The 19,418-nt window shown below is 46.3% G+C and overlaps 2 protein-coding genes across 2 annotated transcripts in view; both read left to right on the top strand.

The window, feature by feature from the left end:
* Positions 1–19,418, top strand: part of LOC141104998 (uncharacterized) — a 35,958-nt gene that overhangs the window by 12,846 nt on the left and 3,694 nt on the right. The window lies entirely within an intron of this gene.
* Positions 292–19,157, top strand: LOC141104937 (oocyte zinc finger protein XlCOF29-like). The gene is made up of 4 exons (XM_073594745.1): positions 292–386; positions 17,599–17,713; positions 18,563–18,942; positions 19,059–19,157. Exons 2-4 carry the CDS (start codon positions 17,618–17,620, stop codon positions 19,069–19,071), a joined length of 489 nt encoding a protein of 162 aa, XP_073450846.1. The 5' UTR covers positions 292–386; positions 17,599–17,617; the 3' UTR covers positions 19,072–19,157.

Raw genomic sequence — 19,418 nt, 5'->3', positions numbered from 1 at the left:
TGTGAGATCAACTAAATACATACCAAGCTCTTATTCCGAGCAGGCAGCCTGCCTGGTCAGGAAAGGGGGATAAACGTGCAATGGTACTAGGCAGTAATATATTTCTCTCCCTCCATGGTGGGAGTGGAGATGACCCCATCTATAAGGATATACAGTACATACACACACAGCACAAGGCCGTGTTCACAATACGAGACGTTTCCCAGGGCTGCAGTTCCTCTGAGCTCCACAAGGTGGTGATCTTCTTACTTCTACCATAGAGACAGGAAGTCTCTATGGAAGACAGGAAGCGATGTCAGGTACAGTCAGGAAGTGATGTCAGGTACAGACAGGAATCTCCGTGTGATGAGAGGTAGAGGTGACTGCTGAAATTGCTAGCAGAGGAGGTAATAAGATCTTATTTTCTATTTACACCCAGTAACCCCCCCGTCATGTTCCGTCCTCTTCCTCCATAGTCACTGTGACGTCTTTTATCTCCAGCAGATGATGACACACACATATATAGTGTGGAAACCTAGATTAACCCCTTCAGGGGCAGAACATTCCCCCACTTACGGGACGGAACATTCTCTTCATATTGGAGATGTGTCACCTTCTCCCCTTAGCAGTCTCTCGTAACGAGGGATGAGATGCGGATTCGGGTTGTACTGAAATTCGCACTTCTACACCCCTCCTCCCGCGATACAAATATCCCCATTCCCCACCACCTTAACCATGTGCCTGCCCCTCCTGCAGGCCCGGGACCGGCATGGCGGATGGAGTGGGGGGGTGATCAGTTCTAGGATCTCCTTTCCGGTGAATGAACCCGGAAGAGAAGAGCATTTCCTCACTTCCAGGCTCAGAGCCGTCATTCCCCGGTCACTGTGGTCGGGGAAGAAGCTGATCAATCTCGATCTGTACTTCATCAGTTTCACTGAGGTCCAGATAGGGTCGCCACCTCATCCCTTTAAACCCGAACACATATGAATTACACAGGTTCTGAGGCTGATTTAATTCACCAAGTGTGTGTAATTCCAGGGGCGGACTGACAACTCATGGGGCCCCCGGGCAATAGGAGATCCTGGGGCCCCCTGTCCCCGCTCATGTGTTCCCACCCACACTCAAGCCACACCCACACAAATCCGCACCTACATTTTGCACTGCCCACACTACATGCGTTCGTCACAGAATTACATTAAAGAAAGTGCAACAAGGGTACCTTACCAAAATTAAAGTGATTGTAAAGGCTCGTTTTTTTTTTTGTTTTTTTTAAATAACAAACATATCATACTTACCTTCACTGTGCAGCTCGTTTCGCACAGAGTGGCCCCGAACCTCGACATCTGGGGGTGGCTCTCGCGGCTCCTCCCCACATCAGATAACTCCCTAGGAGAAGCGCTCTCCCGGGGGGGGGGGGGTTACCTTGCAGGTGGGCTCCCGTGTCCAGCATTTGCGTCTATAGACACATGTTTACATACATGTGCTCATCCTACATAAAGCTTTTCATATAGAGCATGTGCTGGGATCATGGGGGTGCTTTACATTTTTTTTTAATTATTTTTCTTAACTTTATATAATTTTCACTGATCACCAATGTAAGGAACATTCTTCCCACTGACCACCAATGTAAGGAACATTCTTCTCACTGATCACCAATGTAAGGAACATTCTTCTCACTGATCACCAATGTAAGGAACATTCTTCTCACTGATCACCAATGTAAGGAACATTCTTCTCACTGATCACCAATGTAAGGAACATTCTTCTCACTGACCACCAATGTAAGGAACATTCTTCCCACTGATCACCAATGTAAGGAACATTCTTCTCACTGATCACCAATGTAAGGAACATTCTTCTCACTGATCACCAATGTAAGGAACATTCTTCTCACTGATCACCAATGTAAGGAACATTCTTCTCACTGATCACCAATGTAAGGAACATTCTTCTCACTGATCACCAATGTAAGGGACATTCTTCTCACTGATCACCAATGTAAGGAACATTCTTCTCACTGATCACCAATGTAAGGAACATTCTTCCCACTGATCACCAATGTAAGGAACATTCTTCTCACTGATCACCAATGTAAGGAACATTCTTCCCACTGATCACCAATGTAAGGAACATTCTTCTCACTGATAACCAATGTAAGGAGCATTCCTCTCACTGACCACCAATGTAAGGAACATTCTTCTCACTGATCACCAATGTAAGGGGCATTCTTCTCACTGACCACCAATGTAAGGGGCATTCTTCCCACTGATCACCAATGTAAGGAACATTCTTCTCACTGATCACCAATGTAAGGGGCATTCTTCCCACTGATCACCAATGTAAGGAGCATTCCTCTCACTGACCACCAATGTAAGGAACATTCTTCTCACTGACCACCAATGTAAGGAACATTCTTCCCACTGATCACCAATGTAAGGAACATTCTTCTCACTGATCACCAATGTAAGGAACATTCTTCTCACTGATCACCAATGTAAGGAACATTCTTCTCACTGATCACCAATGTAAGGATCATTCTTCTCACTGATCACCAATGTAAGGAACATTCTTCTCACTGATCACCAATGTAAGGAGCATTCTTCTCACTGATCACCAATGTAAGGAACATTCTTCTCACTGATCACCAATGTAAGGAACATTCTTCTCACTGACCACCAATGTAAGGAACATTCTTCTCACTGACCACCAATGTAAGGAACATTCTTCTCACTGATCACCAATGTAAGGAACATTCTTCCCACTGACCACCAATGTAAGGAACATTCTTCCCACTGACCACCAATGTAAGGAACATTCTTCTCACTGACCACCAATGTAAGGAACATTCTTCTCACTGACCACCAATGTAAGGAACATTCTTCTCACTGATCACCAATGTAAGGAACATTCTTCCCACTGACCACCAATGTAAGGAACATACTTCTCACTGATCACCAATGTAAGGAACATTCTTCTCACTGACCACCAATGTAAGGGACATTCTTCCCACTGACCACCAATGTAAGGAACATTCTTCTCACTGATCACCAATGTAAGGAACATTCTTCTCACTGACCACCAATGTAAGGAACATTCTTCTCACTGACCACCAATGTATAGAAACATTCTTCCCACTGACCACCAATGTAAGGAACATTCTTCTCACTGACCACCAATGTAAGGAACATTCTTCTCACTGACCACCAATGGAAGGAACATTCTTCCCACTGACTACCAATGTAAGGAACATTCTTCTCACTGATCACCAATGTAAGGAACATTCTTCTCACTGATCACCAATGTAAGGAACATTCTTCTCACTGACCACCAATGGAAGGAACATTCTTCCCACTGACTACCAATGTAAGGAACATTCTTCTCACTGACCACCAATGGAAGGAACATACTTCTCACTGACCACCAATGTAAGGAACATTCTTCTCACTGATCACCAATGTAAGGAACATTCTTCTCACTGACCACCAATGTAAGGAACATTCTTCCCACTGACTACCAATGTAAGGAACATTCTTCTCACTGACCACCAATGGAAGGAACATACTTCTCACTGATCACCAATGTTAGGAACATTCTTCTCACTGACCACCAATGTAAGGAACATTCTTCCCACTGACTACCAATGTAAGGAACATTCTTCTCACTGACCACCAATGGAAGGAACATACTTCTCACTGATCACCAATGTAAGGAACATTCTTCTCACTGATCACCAATGTAAGGAACATTCTTCTCACTGATCACCAATGTAAGGAACATTCTTCTCACTGATCACCAATGTAAGGAACATTCTTCCCACTGATCACCAATGTAAGGAACATTCTTCTCACTGACCACCAATGGAAGGAACATACTTCTCACTGATCACCAATGTAAGGAACATTCTTCTCACTGATCACCAATGTAAGGAACATTCTTCTCACTGACCACCAATGTAAGGAACATTCTTCCCACTGACTACCAATGTAAGGAACATTTTTCTCACTGACCACCAATGGAAGGAACATTCTTCTCACTGATCACCAATGTAAGGAACATTCTTCTCACTGATCACCAATGTAAGGAGCATTCTTCCCACTGCTCACCAATGTAAGGAACATTCTTCTCACTGATCACCAATGTAAGGAACATTCTTCTCACTGATCACCAATGTAAGGAGCATTCTTCCCACTGCTCACCAATGTAAGGAACATTCTTCCCACTGATCACCAATGTAAGGAACATTCTTCTCACTGATCACCAATGTAAGGAACATTCTTCTCACTGATCACCAATGTAAGGAACATTCTTCTCACTGATCACCAATGTAAGGAACATTCTTCTCACTGATCACCAATGTAAGGAACATTCTTCCCACTGATCACCAATGTAAGGAACATTCTTCTCACTGATCACCAATGTAAGGAACATTCTTCTCACTGATCACCAATGTAAGGAACATTCTTCCCACTGATAACCAATGTAAGGAGCATTCCTCTCACTGACCACCAATGTAAGGAGCATTCTTCTCACTGACCACCAATGTAAGGGGCATTCTTCCCACTGATCACCAATGTAAGGAGCATTCCTCTCACTGACCACCAATGTAAGGAACATTCTTCTCACTGACCACCAATGTAAGGAACATTCTTCTCACTGACCACCAATGTAAGGAACATTCTTCCCACTGACCACCAATGTAAGGAACATACTTCTCACTGATCACCAATGTAAGGAACATTCTTTTCACTGATCACCAATGTAAGGAACATTCTTCTCACTGACCACCAATGTAAGGAACATTCTTCTCACTGACCACCAATGTATAGAAACATTCTTCCCACTGACCACCAATGTAAGGAACATTCTTCTCACTGACCACCAATGTAAGGAACATTCTTCTCACTGACCACCAATGTAAGGAACATTCTTCTCACTGATCACCAATGTAAGGAACATTCTTCTCACTGACCACCAATGTAAGGGACATTCTTCTCACTGATCACCAATGTAAGGAACATTCTTCTCACTGATCACCAATGTAAGGAACATTCTTCTCACTGACCACCAATGTAAGGAGCATTCTTCTCACTGATCACCAATGTTAGGAACATTCTTCCCACTGATCACCAATGTAAGGAGCATTCTTCTCACTGATCACCAATGGAAGGAACATTCTTCTCACTGATCACCAATGTAAGGAACATTCTTCTCACTGATCACCAATGTAAGGAACATTCTTCTCACTGATCACCAATGTAAGGAACATTCTTCTCACTGACCACCAATGTAAGGAACATTCTTCTCACTGATCACCAATGTAAGGAACATTCTTCTCACTGATCACCAATGTAAGGAACATTCTTCTCACTGATCACCAATGTAAGGAACATTCTTCTCACTGATCACCAATGTAAGGAGCATTCTTCTCACTGATCACCAATGTAAGGAACATTCTTCTCACTGATCACCAATGTAAGGAACATTCTTCTCACTGATCACCAATGTAAGGAACATTCTTCTCACTGATCACCAATGTAAGGAACATTCTTCTCACTGATCACCAATGTAAGGAGCATTCTTCTCACTGATCACCAATGTTAGGAACATTCTTCCCACTGACTACCAATGTAAGGAACATTCTTCTCACTGACTACCAATGTAAGGAACATTCTTCTCACTGATCACCAATGTAAGGAACATTCTTCTCACTGATCACCAATGTAAGGAACATTCTTCTCACTGACCACCAATGTAAGGAACATTCTTCTCACTGATCACCAATGTAAGGAACAATCTTCTCACTGACCACCAATGGAAGGAACATTCTTCCCACTGACTACCAATGTAAGGAACATTCTTCTCACTGATCACCAATGTAAGGAACATTCTTCTCACTGATCACCAATGTAAGGAACATTCTTCTCACTGACCACCAATGTAAGGAACATTCTTCTCACTGATCACCAATGTAAGGAACATTCTTCTCACTGACCACCAATGGAAGGAACATTCTTCCCACTGACTACCAATGTAAGGAACATTCTTCTCACTGATCACCAATGTAAGGAACATTCTTCTCACTGACCACCAATGGAAGGAACATACTTCTCACTGACCACCAATGTAAGGAACATTCTTCTCACTGACCACCAATGTAATGCCGCGTACACACGAGCGGACTTTACGGCGGACTTTGCCCGGCGGACTGGATTTCGTCGGACAATTCGATGTGTGTGGGCTCCAGCGGACTTTGTTTTCTCAAAAGTTGGACGGACTTAGATTTTAAACTTGTTTAAAATTTATCCGTTGAAATCGAGTCCGGTCGAAAAGTCCGCTCGTCTGTATGCTAGTTCGACGGACAAAAAGCCACGCTAGGGCAGCTATTGGCTACTGGCTATGAACTTCCTTGTTTTAGTCCGGTCGTACGTCATCACGTACGAATTCGACGGACTTTGGTGGATTGTGTGTAGGCAAGTCCGTTCATTCACAAAGTCCGTCGGAAAGTACGTCGAAAAATCCGCCGGGCAAAGTCCGCCGTAAAGTCCGACCGTGTGTACGCGGCATTAGGAACATTCTTCCCACTGACCACCAATGAAAGGAACAATCTTCCCACTATTTATTTAATCCATATTGAGCACTATATTTGATTGGCTGCTTCTGCTTGGCACACACGCACAATCACAATCACGCACATGATGATGGAGTCAGCATCATATGCGATTGTGCGTGTTTGCCAGGCCTAAGCAGAAGCAAACAGCCAATCAAATATAGTGCTCTATGGATTCAAGAAATATACATAGCCATAGATATCATAAATGACTACAGGAGATAACCAGAGACTACGGATGCAACTACAGGAGATGACCAAAGACTGCGAATGCGACTACAGGAAATAACCAGAGACTGGGGATGCGACTACAGGAAATGACCAGAGACTGGGGATGCGACTACAGGAAATAACCAGACTGCGAATGCGACTACAGGAAATAACCAGAGACTGGGGATGCGACTACAGGAGATAACCAGAGACTGCGAATGCGACTACAGGAGATAACCAGAGACTGCGAATGCGACTAGAGGAGATGACCAGAGACTGCGAATGCGACTACAGGAAATAACCAGACTGCGAATGCGACTACAGGAAATAACCAGAGACTGGGGATGCGACTACAGGAAATAACCAGAGACTGGGGATGCGACTACAGGAAATAACCAGAGACTGCGAATGCGACTACAGGAGATAACCAGAGACTGCGAATGCGACTACAGGAGATGACCAGAGACTGGGGATGCGACTACAGGAAATAACCAGAGACTGGGGATGCGACTACAGGAGATAACCAGAGACTGCGAATGCGACTACAGGAGATAACCAGAGACTGCGAATGCGACTACAGGAGATGACCAGAGACTGGGGATGCGACTACAGGAAATAACCAGAGACTGCGAATGCGACTACAGGAAATAACCAGACTGCGAATGCGACTACAGGAAATAACCAGAGACTGGGGATGCGACTACAGGAGATAACCAGAGACTGCGAATGCGACTACAGGAGATAACCAGAGACTGCGAATGCGACTAGAGGAGATGACCAGAGACTGCGAATGCGACTACAGGAAATAACCAGACTGCGAATGCGACTACAGGAAATAACCAGAGACTGGGGATGCGACTACAGGAAATAACCAGAGACTGCGAATGCGACTACAGGAAATAACCAGAGACTGGGGATGCGACTACAGGAGATAACCAGAGACTGCGAATGCGACTACAGGAGATAACCAGAGACTGCGAATGCGACTACAGGAGATGACCAGAGACTGGGGATGCGACTACAGGAAATAACCAGAGACTGCGAATGCGACTAGAGGAGATGACCAGAGACTGCGAATGCGACTACAGGAAATAACCAGACTGCGAATGCGACTACAGGAAATAACCAGAGACTGGGGATGCGACTACAGGAAATAACCAGAGACTGGGGATGCGACTACAGGAAATAACCAGAGACTGCGAATGTGACTACAGGAAATAACCAGACTGCGAATGCGACTACAGGAAATAACCAGAGACTGGGGATGCGACTACAGGAGATAACCAGAGACTGCGAATGCGACTACAGGAGATAACCAGAGACTGCGAATGCGACTACAGGAGATGACCAGAGACTGGGGATGCGACTACAGGAAATAACCAGAGACTGCGAATGCGACTACAGGAAATAACCAGACTGCGAATGCGACTACAGGAAATAACCAGAGACTGGGGATGCGACTACAGGAGATAACCAGAGACTGCGAATGCGACTACAGGAGATAACCAGAGACTGCGAATGCGACTAGAGGAGATGACCAGAGACTGCGAATGCGACTACAGGAAATAACCAGACTGCGAATGCGACTACAGGAAATAACCAGAGACTGGGGATGCGACAACAGGAAATAACCAAAGACTGCGAATGCGACTACAGGAAATAACCAGAGACTGGGGATGCGACTGCAGGAGATAACCAGAGACTGCGAATGCGACTACAGGAAATAACCAGAGACTGCGAATGCGACTGCAGGAGATGACCAGAGACTGGGGATGCGACTACAGGAAATAACCAGAGACTGTGAATGCGACTATAGGAAATAACCAGACTGCGAATGCGACTACAGGAAATAACCAGAGACTGGGGATGCGACTACAGGAGATAACCAGAGACTGCGAATGCGACTACAGGAAATAACCAGACTGCGAATGTGACTACAGGAAATAACCAGAGACTGGGGATGCGACTACAGGAGATAACCAGAGACTGCGAATGCGACTACAGGAAATAACCAGAGACTGGGGATGCGACTACAGGAGATAACCAGAGACTGCGAATGCGACTACAGGAGATAACCAGAGACTGCAAATGCGACTACAGGAGATGACCAGAGACTGGGGATGCGACTACAGGAGATAACCAGACTGCGAATGCGACTACAGGAAATAACCAGAGACTGGGGATGCGACTACAGGAAATAACCAGAGACTGGGGATGCGACAACAGGAAATAACCAAAGACTGCGAATGCGACTACAGGAAATAACCAGAGACTGGGGATGCGACTACAGGAGATAACCAGAGACTGGGGATGCGACTACAGGAAATAACCAGACTGCGAATGCGACTGCAGGAGATGACCAGAGACTGGGGATGCGACTACAGGAAATAACCAGAGACTGCGAATGCGACTACAGGAAATAACCAGACTGCGAATGCGACTACAGGAAATAACCAGAGACTGGGGATGCGACTACAGGAGATAACCAGAGACTGCGAATGCGACTACAGGAGATAACCAGAGACTGCGAATGCGACTAGAGGAGATGACCAGAGACTGCGAATGCGACTACAGGAAATAACCAGACTGCGAATGCGACTACAGGAAATAACCAGAGACTGGGGATGCGACTACAGGAAATAACCAGAGACTGCGAATGCGACTACAGGAAATAACCAGAGACTGGGGATGCGACTACAGGAAATGACCAGAGACTGCGAATGCGACTACAGGAGATAACCAGAGACTGCGAATGCGACTACAGGAAATGACCAGAGACTGCGAATGCGACTACAGGAGATAACCAGAGACTGGGGATGCGACTACAGGAGATAACCAGAGACTGCGAATGCGACTACAGGAGATAACCAGAGACTGCGAATGCGACTACAGGAGATGACCAGAGACTGGGGATGCGACTACAGGAAATAACCAGAGACTGCGAATGCGACTACAGGAAATAACCAGACTGCGAATGCGACTACAGGAAATAACCAGAGACTGGGGATGCGACTACAGGAGATAACCAGAGACTGCGAATGCAACTACAGGAGATAACCAGAGACTGCAAATGCGACTACAGGAGATGACCAGAGACTGAAAATGCGACTACAGGAGATAACCAGACTGCGAATGCGACTACAGGAAATAACCAGAGACTGGGGATGCGACAACAGGAAATAACCAAAGACTGCGAATGCGACTACAGGAAATAACCAGAGACTGGGGATGCGACTGCAGGAGATAACCAGAGACTGCGAATGCGACTACAGGAAATAACCAGAGACTGCGAATGCGACTGCAGGAGATGACCAGAGACTGGGGATGCGACTACAGGAAATAACCAGAGACTGTGAATGCGACTATAGGAAATAACCAGACTGCGAATGCGACTACAGGAAATAACCAGAGACTGGGGATGCGACTACAGGAGATAACCAGAGACTGCGAATGCGACTACAGGAAATAACCAGACTGCGAATGTGACTACAGGAAATAACCAGAGACTGGGGATGCGACTACAGGAGATAACCAGAGACTGCGAATGCGACTACAGGAAATAACCAGAGACTGGGGATGCGACTAGAGGAGATAACCAGAGACTGCGAATGCGACTACAGGAGATAACCAGAGACTGCAAATGCGACTACAGGAGATGACCAGAGACTGGGGATGCGACTACAGGAGATAACCAGACTGCGAATGCGACTACAGGAAATAACCAGAGACTGGGGATGCGACTACAGGAAATAACCAAAGACTGCGAATGCGACTACAGGAAATAACCAGAGACTGGGGATGCGACTACAGGAGATAACCAGAGACTGCGAATGCGACTACAGGAAATAACCAGACTGCGAATGTGACTACAGGAAATAACCAGACTGCGAATGCGACTACAGGAGATAACCAGAGACTGCGAATGCGACTACAGGAAATAACCAGACTGCGAATGTGACTACAGGAAATAACCAGACTGCGAATGCGACTACAGGAAATAACCAGACTGCAAATGTGACTACAGGAAATAACCAGAGACTGGGGATGCGACTACAGGAGATAACCAGAGACTGCGAATGCGACTACAGGAAATAACCAGACTGCGAATGCGACTACAGGAAATGACCAGAGACTGGGGATGCGACTACAGGAGATAACCAGAGACTGCGAATGCGACTACAGGAAATGACCAGACTGCGAATGCGACTACAGGAAATGACCAGAGACTGGGGATGCGACTACAGGAGATAACCAGAGACTGCGAATGCAACTACAGGAAATGACCAGACTGCGAATGCGACTACAGGAGATAACCAGAGACTGCGAATGCGACTACAGGAAATGACCAGACTGCGAATGCGACTACAGGAGATAACCAGAGACTGCGAATGCGACTACAGGAAATGACCAGACTGCGAATGCGACTACAGGAGATAACCAGAGACTGCGAATGCAACTACAGGAAATGACCAGACTGCGAATGCGACTACAGGAGATAACCAGAGACTGCGAATGCGACTACAGGAAATGACCAGACTGCGAATGCGACTACAGGAGATGACCAGAGACTGGGGATGCGACTACAGGAAATGACCAGACTGCGAATGCGACTACAGGAGATGACCAGAGACTGGGGATGCGACTACAGGAGATAACCAGAGACTGGGGATGCGACTACAGGAGATAACCAGATTGCGAATGTGACTACAGGAGATGACCAGAGTCTGCGGATGCGACTACAAGAAATGACCAGAGACTGGGGATGCGACTACAGGAAATGACCAGACTGCGAATGCGACTACAGGAGATGACCAGAGACTGGGGATGCGACTACAGGAGATAACCAGAGACTGGGGATGCGACTACAGGAGATAACCAGATTGCGAATGTGACTACAGGAGATGACCAGACTGCGAATGTGACTACAGGAGATGACCAGAGACTGGGGATGCGACTACAGGAGATGACCAGAGACTGGGGATGCGACTACAGGAGATGACCAGGTAGCCAGTTTTAAAATTTAAACTTTCAGCAATGCACAGCTATACAGGGGGGTAAACAACATTTCCAGGGATGGTTTAGGGAAAAAAAGGGGTCTACAGGCCGTGTATATAATGTAGGCAGAAGGACCTACCTGACCAGTCGGGCTCACCTCCCGCTCTCAGAGGTCCAGGGGCGGAGCTTTCGTCGGTAGGGGGCGGAGCTTTCGTCGGTAGGGGGCGGAGTTTTGTCGGTAGGGGGCGGGGCTTTCGTCGGTAGGGGCGGTGATCTTTGTGGTCCAGAGCGGAGCTCTCACAAGTGCAGGAGAGACGTTCTAATTAGGAACAGACTCAGACTACATGAGGAGGGGCGGGGCAGGGCAGGGTCAGAGCGTCAGTGGAGCTCCCTGCCCCGCCCCGCCCCTCCCTGCTGACAGAGCCTCTCTCAGCCTAAGCCGAGGTCTGCTCGGCAGCGGGCTGGCTGCGGTGCTGGGAGCTGAAATAATGCAGGAGGACGGGGTTTTCGTGCGGTGCAGCGGGCGGCTTTTTTCCACTACTGACTGAGCCGCTCATGGGGCCCCTCCTGACGTCGGGCCCTCGGTCGGCGACCGAGTGACCGAATGGTCAGTCCGCCCCTGTGTAATTACCATCTTAATCAGCCACAGAACCTGTGTAATCATTATGTGTTCGGTTTTAAAGGGATGAGGTGGCAACCCTAGGTCCATAGGTGACGTTGGAGCTCTAATAGACCCCTGAAGTCTCCTTAACCACTTCCCACCCAAGGACGTTTCTGAACATTCTTGGGTTTCAGTGGTTATACCGGGATGATGCCTGCACTCACAGGTATCATCCCAGTACCGTTGTGTTCTCTGTAAAACAGAAGTGATCTGAGTGGCTCTCTGGTCCCATCGCGGAGGCCAAGAAAGATGCGGCCTGCGGCAATGGCGGCCCTGTACAGAGAGAGAGGAACTGATGTCATTTCCCCCCCTCTCTCTGGAAACCGGGAGCAATGAGCAGTTTGTCACTTCCAGTTCCGCCACTTTTGTTTACCTGGCCACCAGCGGCCGGGGAAGTAACTGATCAGAACGATCTCGGTCTGATCGGTTACGTGGGGGGCCAGAGGAGAGATATGGTGTCTAATAGACCCCAGATCTCTCCATAAAAGAGAAAAGAGACTTCCACCATGCCAAATGTAGAGTGTGGAGGTCCCATCCCTAGTATAATAGAACAAGAGAGGATACCCCCTGAATGGGACTTTGACAGACCACCAACTCAATGATAAAAAAATATCTTTAAATGATAAGAATAAAAAGACAAGTATCGTCCACCCAAAGGGCACCAGGGTACACTACCCCTAGGAGAGTACATATGTTGACCTGTATCTATTTTTTTTGTTTTGGTTTCTATGTGATGTATTTTATACATTTATGCACTGTGTAGACAACACTTGTCTTTTTAGTCTTATCATTAAAGATATTTTTTTTATCATCGAGTTGGTGTTCTGTCAAAGTCCCATTCAGGGGGTATCCTCTCTTGTTCTCCATAAAAGAGGACCTGTCACGGCCCATGCTATCACAAGGGATGTTGTTCATCCCTTGTGATAGCAATAAAGTTAGTACAAAAAAAATAGTGTTAAAAAAAGAAAAATGTGGCCCGGACGTGCAAATGCATACGTTACTCCCGCACGCAAACAGTGATCGCACCACACATGTGAGGAATTGTCGCGAACGTCAGAGCGAGAGCAATAATTCTAGCACCTCCTGTGTATCTCTAAACTGGTAACCCGTAAAGGCGTTTAAAGCGTCGCCCATGGAGATTTTTAAGTACTGTAGTTTGCCGCCATTCCACAGGCAGACGTAATTTTGAAGCGTGACATGTTGGGTATCTATTTACTCGGCGTAACGTCATCTTTTACATTATACAAAAAAAAAAATTGGGATAACTTTACAGCTTTATTTATTTTTTTAATTCATGAAAGTGTCCCCCCCTCCCCCCCCCCCCCCCCAAAAAAAAGTGTTTGAAAAACCGCTGTGCCAATACCGTGAGACAATAAAAATTGCCACATGCACCATTTTATTCTATAGGGTCTCTGCTAAAAACATACCATATATACTGTAGTATAAGCCGACCCGAATATAAGCCGAGGCACCTAATTTTAACACAAAAAACTGGGAAAACTTATTGACTCGAGTATAAGACGAGGGTGAGAAATGCACAGCTACTGTAAGTGGAAAAGAGGGTCAACAATGCCCATTTGCAGCCTCACTGTGCCCATTTGCAGCCTCACTGTGCCCATTTGCAGCCATAGGTCCCCTGAACTTCAAACTCGGTAGTTAAGGGTCCCTAGATGCCCCCTAGCTGCAGCCAAAATCTGGGGTCTCTGGACCCAAAGGGTCCCGAAATGACATTGCTGCAGATGGACACAGTTGACCGAATTTTGGGCCCCATACCTCCGGGCCACTTAGTGCTAGGAACCCCAAATTCGGTGTGCAAACCTGATGGAACTAGCACTACAACATATCTAAAGCTGGGGTTCCTAGTGCTAAGTGGCCCTTAGATACGGGGCCCCATATTCGGTTCAGAAAATGTCAAGCACTTTTTTGCAGCAGAGAATGACATTTTCTGAACCAACTTTGGGGCCCCGTATCTTGGGGCCACTTAGTGCTAGAAACCCAACATTTGGATATGTTGTAGTGCTAGTTCCACTGGGTTTTCACACCAAATGTGGGGTTCCTACCACCAAGTGGCCCCAAGATACGGGGCCCCAAATTGGGTTTGGAAAATGTCATTCTCTGCTGCTGCAGAAAAGTGCTTGACTCGAGTCAGCACAAAAAAATGTGCTGAAAAACTTGGCTTATATTCAAGTATATACGGGGTATATATTTTTATATATATATAAAGAAGAAAAAATGGACCGATGCTTGATGCAAATATTTCTTTTACTGGAAATTTACATCAAGCATCGGTCCATTTTTTCTTCTTTATTGATTTATGGTGGAAGATTGGGAGTCCACCCTGACAGTGTTGTGATCTGATTAAAGGACTAAGAAAAGAAGGTAACCCACCTGGAGTTTGAATATATATATATATATATATATATATATATATATATATATAATGTTTGGGGGTTTTAAGTAATTTTCTAGCAAAAAAAAAAGTAGATTTGAAAGTAGGAGTGAAGTGTCGGAATAGGCCCGGGAAAGAGGTGGTTAAAGAGGACCTGTCATTTATATTTCGCTATGACATAGGGGGGGGGTGTTGGTCACACATCGTCACACCCCGGAGTGAGAGGAATAATTCTGGTGGCCGTTATTCCCGGTTTACTCTAAGCAGATGACCTGGAGGAGCTTTTACAGGGTTGTCTTGGCACCATGTTGGGTAGTGACGTTAGTCCCCGTTTTATGGGGGGCACACAGCATTAAAGCGGAGTTCCCCCCTGAATTTTTTTTTTTACATAATCACAGACCTTTAATCTTATAAAGAAACATTTGGGGGGAATTTTTTTTTTATACTTACCAGAAAAGCCCTGTTGCTATGTAGAGCTCCTAATCTGCCACTTCCTGGTCCGCGGCGCTCCTCGTCACTTCCTCCCCTCGCCTGTGCTCCTGTGAAATGTGAGTCATGATTTCTCAGGAGCCTGTGGGCAGTACAGAGTTTAAAAATCGCGTCATTTCCCGATAGGAGATGACGCAATTTAAGGCAGTTGCCATAATGACGGGCCGGGACCTTCCTCCGTCGCCGCCCGTTGTTATGGCATCTTCCTCCGTCGCCGCCCCTCATTTCCCGACAGGAAATTACGCGATTTAAGGCAGTTGCCATAATGACGGGCCGGGACCTTCCTCTGTCGCCGTCCGTTGTTATGGCATCTTCCCCTGTCGCTGCCCCTCATTTCCTAACAGGAAATGATGCGATTTAGGGCGGTTGCCATAACAACGGGCCAGGACCTTCCTCCGTCGCCGTCCGTTGTTATGGCATCATCCTCCGTCGCCGCCCCTCATTTCCCGACAGGAAATGATGCGATTTAGGGCGCTTGCCATAATGATGGGGCCGGACCTTCCTCCGTCGCCGCCCGTTGTTATGGCATCTTCCTCCGTCGCCGCCCCTCATTTCCTGACAGGAAATGATGCGATTTAGGGCGCTTGCCATAATGATGGGGCCGGACCTTCCTCCGTCGCCGCCCGTTGTTATGGCATCTTCCTCCGTCGCCGCCCCTCATTTCCTGACAGGAAATGATGCGATTTAGGGCGCTTGCCATAATGATGGGGCCGGACCTTCCTCCGTCGCCGCCCGTTGTTATGGCATCTTCCTCCGTCGCCGCCCCTCATTTCCTGACAGGAAATGATGCGATTTAGGGAGCTTGCCATAATGATGGGGCCGGACCTTCCTCCGTCGCCGCCCGTTGTTATGGCATCTTCCTCCGTCGCCGCCCCTCATTTCCTGACAGGAAATGATGCGATTTAGGGCGCTTGCCATAATGATGGGGCGGGACCTTCCTCCGTCGCGGCCCGTTGTTATGGTATCTTTCGAAACAATCGGCGCTACCGGCGCCAGAGAATCGCGCATGCGTGATATCGAGAGGTGCATGCTGGGTAACCATCGCTATTCCCGGAAGAGGCATCGATTGGGCTTCACGTGCCCACAATCATCATGGCAACGGCCAGAAGAGGATTTAATAAGTTGTGAGTATAAAATAAATATATTAGCAACATCCACTGGCAAACATATAAAATCATTACTTATGATAATAATGCATTATGCTTGGATACATGAAAAATAAAAAAAATGTGGCTGGAACTCCGCTTTAAGGGTCAACATAAGTGGGGGGGGGGGGGGCACTTTGTTTTTAGAAGCATAAAATGCAGATTTTACCATGTGTGTAAAAATAAGACTTAATAGGCGGGTTGCCCCCCAGTGGGAATTGGAACATGGAGATTGGGTTACTCAGGGTGATACTTTTATAAAGAGTGGTCCCAGGTTCTCTGAGGTCATCATGACCAATGCAGAGCCCATAGGCCTTGATTGGACAGGAGGTGGGACAGTCCACTGTCAGAGCGTAGGGGAGAGTGCCGGTTGTTGAGGGATCAGAGGATCGGATAAGTGTTTTGGAATCGAACAAAAGTCCGATATTATTATATCTACCCCCTCATCACATTGAGTTTGATATATGAAGTTTACACTTCTGGAAATAATCTCCCGAAACCAACTTGCAGCTCGGAAGTTACTTCTGAATTCTTTATTTCCTCTTTTTACAGCTCTATACATTCTTGTCAGACAAAAACAAGGCACTTGCAAAACATATTATTGTGACGTTGTCTGAGTTTTTTTAGTAAATTTAGCAATTGATCATAGCTATTTTGGGGTGTCTTGGTAACTTCCTTTCCGAGAGGATGGGTGTTGATGTCACGTCTGTCTTGGGTGTAGTTCTCGGAAAAAAGGCACAATCTTTTTATAATCCTTTGCGGTTCGGGGGGGGGGGGGAGCTAGCAGCTATCTGAGTTGAAGTTAAGATTAAAAAGCTAAGCAATGACATAATATTACATTTGAAATAGGCATTTTAGCATTTTACCTGGTACCTTATGTGACACCTTAATCACATCCATTACAGAAGTAAATGTGCTTTTTCTGGTTCCCTTCACCAAAATGACCATGAAACCCTTGAAGTGGGGCTGCCACCATTATACGAGGGTTAAATGCTCATTTAGGTTTTGGTCATTTTTCGTTTCCCCGGAGATGGGATTTAAAAAAGAATCAATTTTATTCAATATTCAATATTGTCCAATCCAACCAATACAGTCCAGATAATATTTCACTATCCGTCTACAGAGAAACCCGCAGAGATCACATGACCACACCAGTGAGGATGGAGGAGGACCGGAGTCACATGACTGAGAAGATACTAAACCTCACCCTGGAGATCATCTACCTGCTGACCGGAGAGGTGAGGAGGATTCTGGGAGGTCACATGACATCACTCTTATCTCTATTAATAAAACACAGACCTGACCGGAGAGGTGAGGAGGATTCTGGGAGGTCACATGACATCACTCTTATCTCTATTAATAAAACACAGACCTGACCGGAGAGGTGAGGAGGATTCTGGGAGGTCACATGACATCACTCTTATCTCTATTAATAAAACACAGACCTGACTGGAGAGGCGAGGAGGATTCTGGGAGGTCACATGACATCACTCTTATCTCTATTAATAAAACACAGACCTGACCGGAGAGGTGAGGAGGATTCTGGGAGGTCACATGACATCACTCTTATCTTTATTAATAAAACACAGACCTGACCGGAGAGGTGAGGAGGATTCTGGGAGGTCACATGACATCACTCTTATCTCTATTAATAAAACACAGACCTGGCCGGAGAGGTGAGGAGGATTCTGGGAGGTCACATGACATCACTCTTATCTTTATTAATAAAACACAGACCTGACCGGAGAGGTGAGGAGGATTCTGGGAGGTCACATGACATCACTCTTATCTCTATTAATAAAACACAGACCTGACCGGAGAGGTGAGGAGGATTCTGGGAGGTCACATGACATCACTCTTATCTCTATTAATAAAACACAGACCTGACCGGAGAGGTGAGGAGGATTCTGGGAGGTCACATGACATCACTCTTATCTCTATTAATAAAACACAGACCTAACCGGAGAGGTGAGGAGGATTCTGGGAGGTCACATGACATCACTCTTGTCTAGTCTGGTCACTAGTCCATGTTCTTATTGTAGACATTTAGATGATTGATATCGGTTTATCTTTCTCCCGATCTGTAGGATTTTGTTGTAGTGGAGAAGTCTAGTGGGGAGCCAATCTTAGAAGGATGGAGCAGGACCCAGAGCCCCACCATGGTGCCTCCTCCTCCTTCTCCCATACCTGAGAGGAACAAAGAGCAGAAGATCCTGGAACTGACCACCATGATGGTCCATCTGCTGACAGGAGAGGTGAGGAGGATTCTGGGAATTCTGGGACATTATCCAGTAACAGACAAGGGATGTGTCTGGATGGTGACTGTATCATTGTGTGTGTCAGGTTCCTATAAGGTGTCAGAATGTCACTGTCTATTTCTCCATGGAGGAGTGGGAGTATTTAGAAGGACACAAGGATCTCTACAAGGACGTCATGATGGACAATCAGCCGCCCCTCACATCACCGGGTAAGAGGAGACTTTATTGTAAAGGAGAGAGCAGTACGGAGGGTCCACCTAGATCCCCCATCATCTGATAAACACATAGAAACAATGTATTCAGTCAGTGTGTGTGTTTCCTACAGATGGATCCAGTAATGGGAACCCACCAGAGAGATGTCCCCGTCCTCTGTATTCCCGGGATTCCACACAGGAAGGTCACACCATCCCTCACCATCATCAGGTAGATGATTGACAATTATTGGTAGTTATGATTTATACAGAAGCATGTTTGTTACAATGAATGTTTTTATTATATACTTAGAGTGGAAACCTCGGGGATTATAATATTGTTGTTAAAGAGGAGGATGAGGAGTATGGAGTGATGGAGGACTTTTCAGAAGGACACAAGGATATGATGGAACCACCTAATACCAGGAACCCACCAGAGAGATGTCCCCGTCCTCTGTATTCCCGGGATTCCACACAGGAAGATCACACCATCC

The sequence above is a fragment of the Aquarana catesbeiana genome, linkage group LG08, assembly GCF_042186555.1.
Source record: "Aquarana catesbeiana isolate 2022-GZ linkage group LG08, ASM4218655v1, whole genome shotgun sequence".
In the NCBI taxonomy this organism is placed as follows: Eukaryota; Metazoa; Chordata; class Amphibia; order Anura; family Ranidae; genus Aquarana; species Aquarana catesbeiana.
The sequence above is the reverse complement of the archived record's forward strand: the minus strand, read 5'-3'. Positions and strand labels throughout refer to the sequence as shown.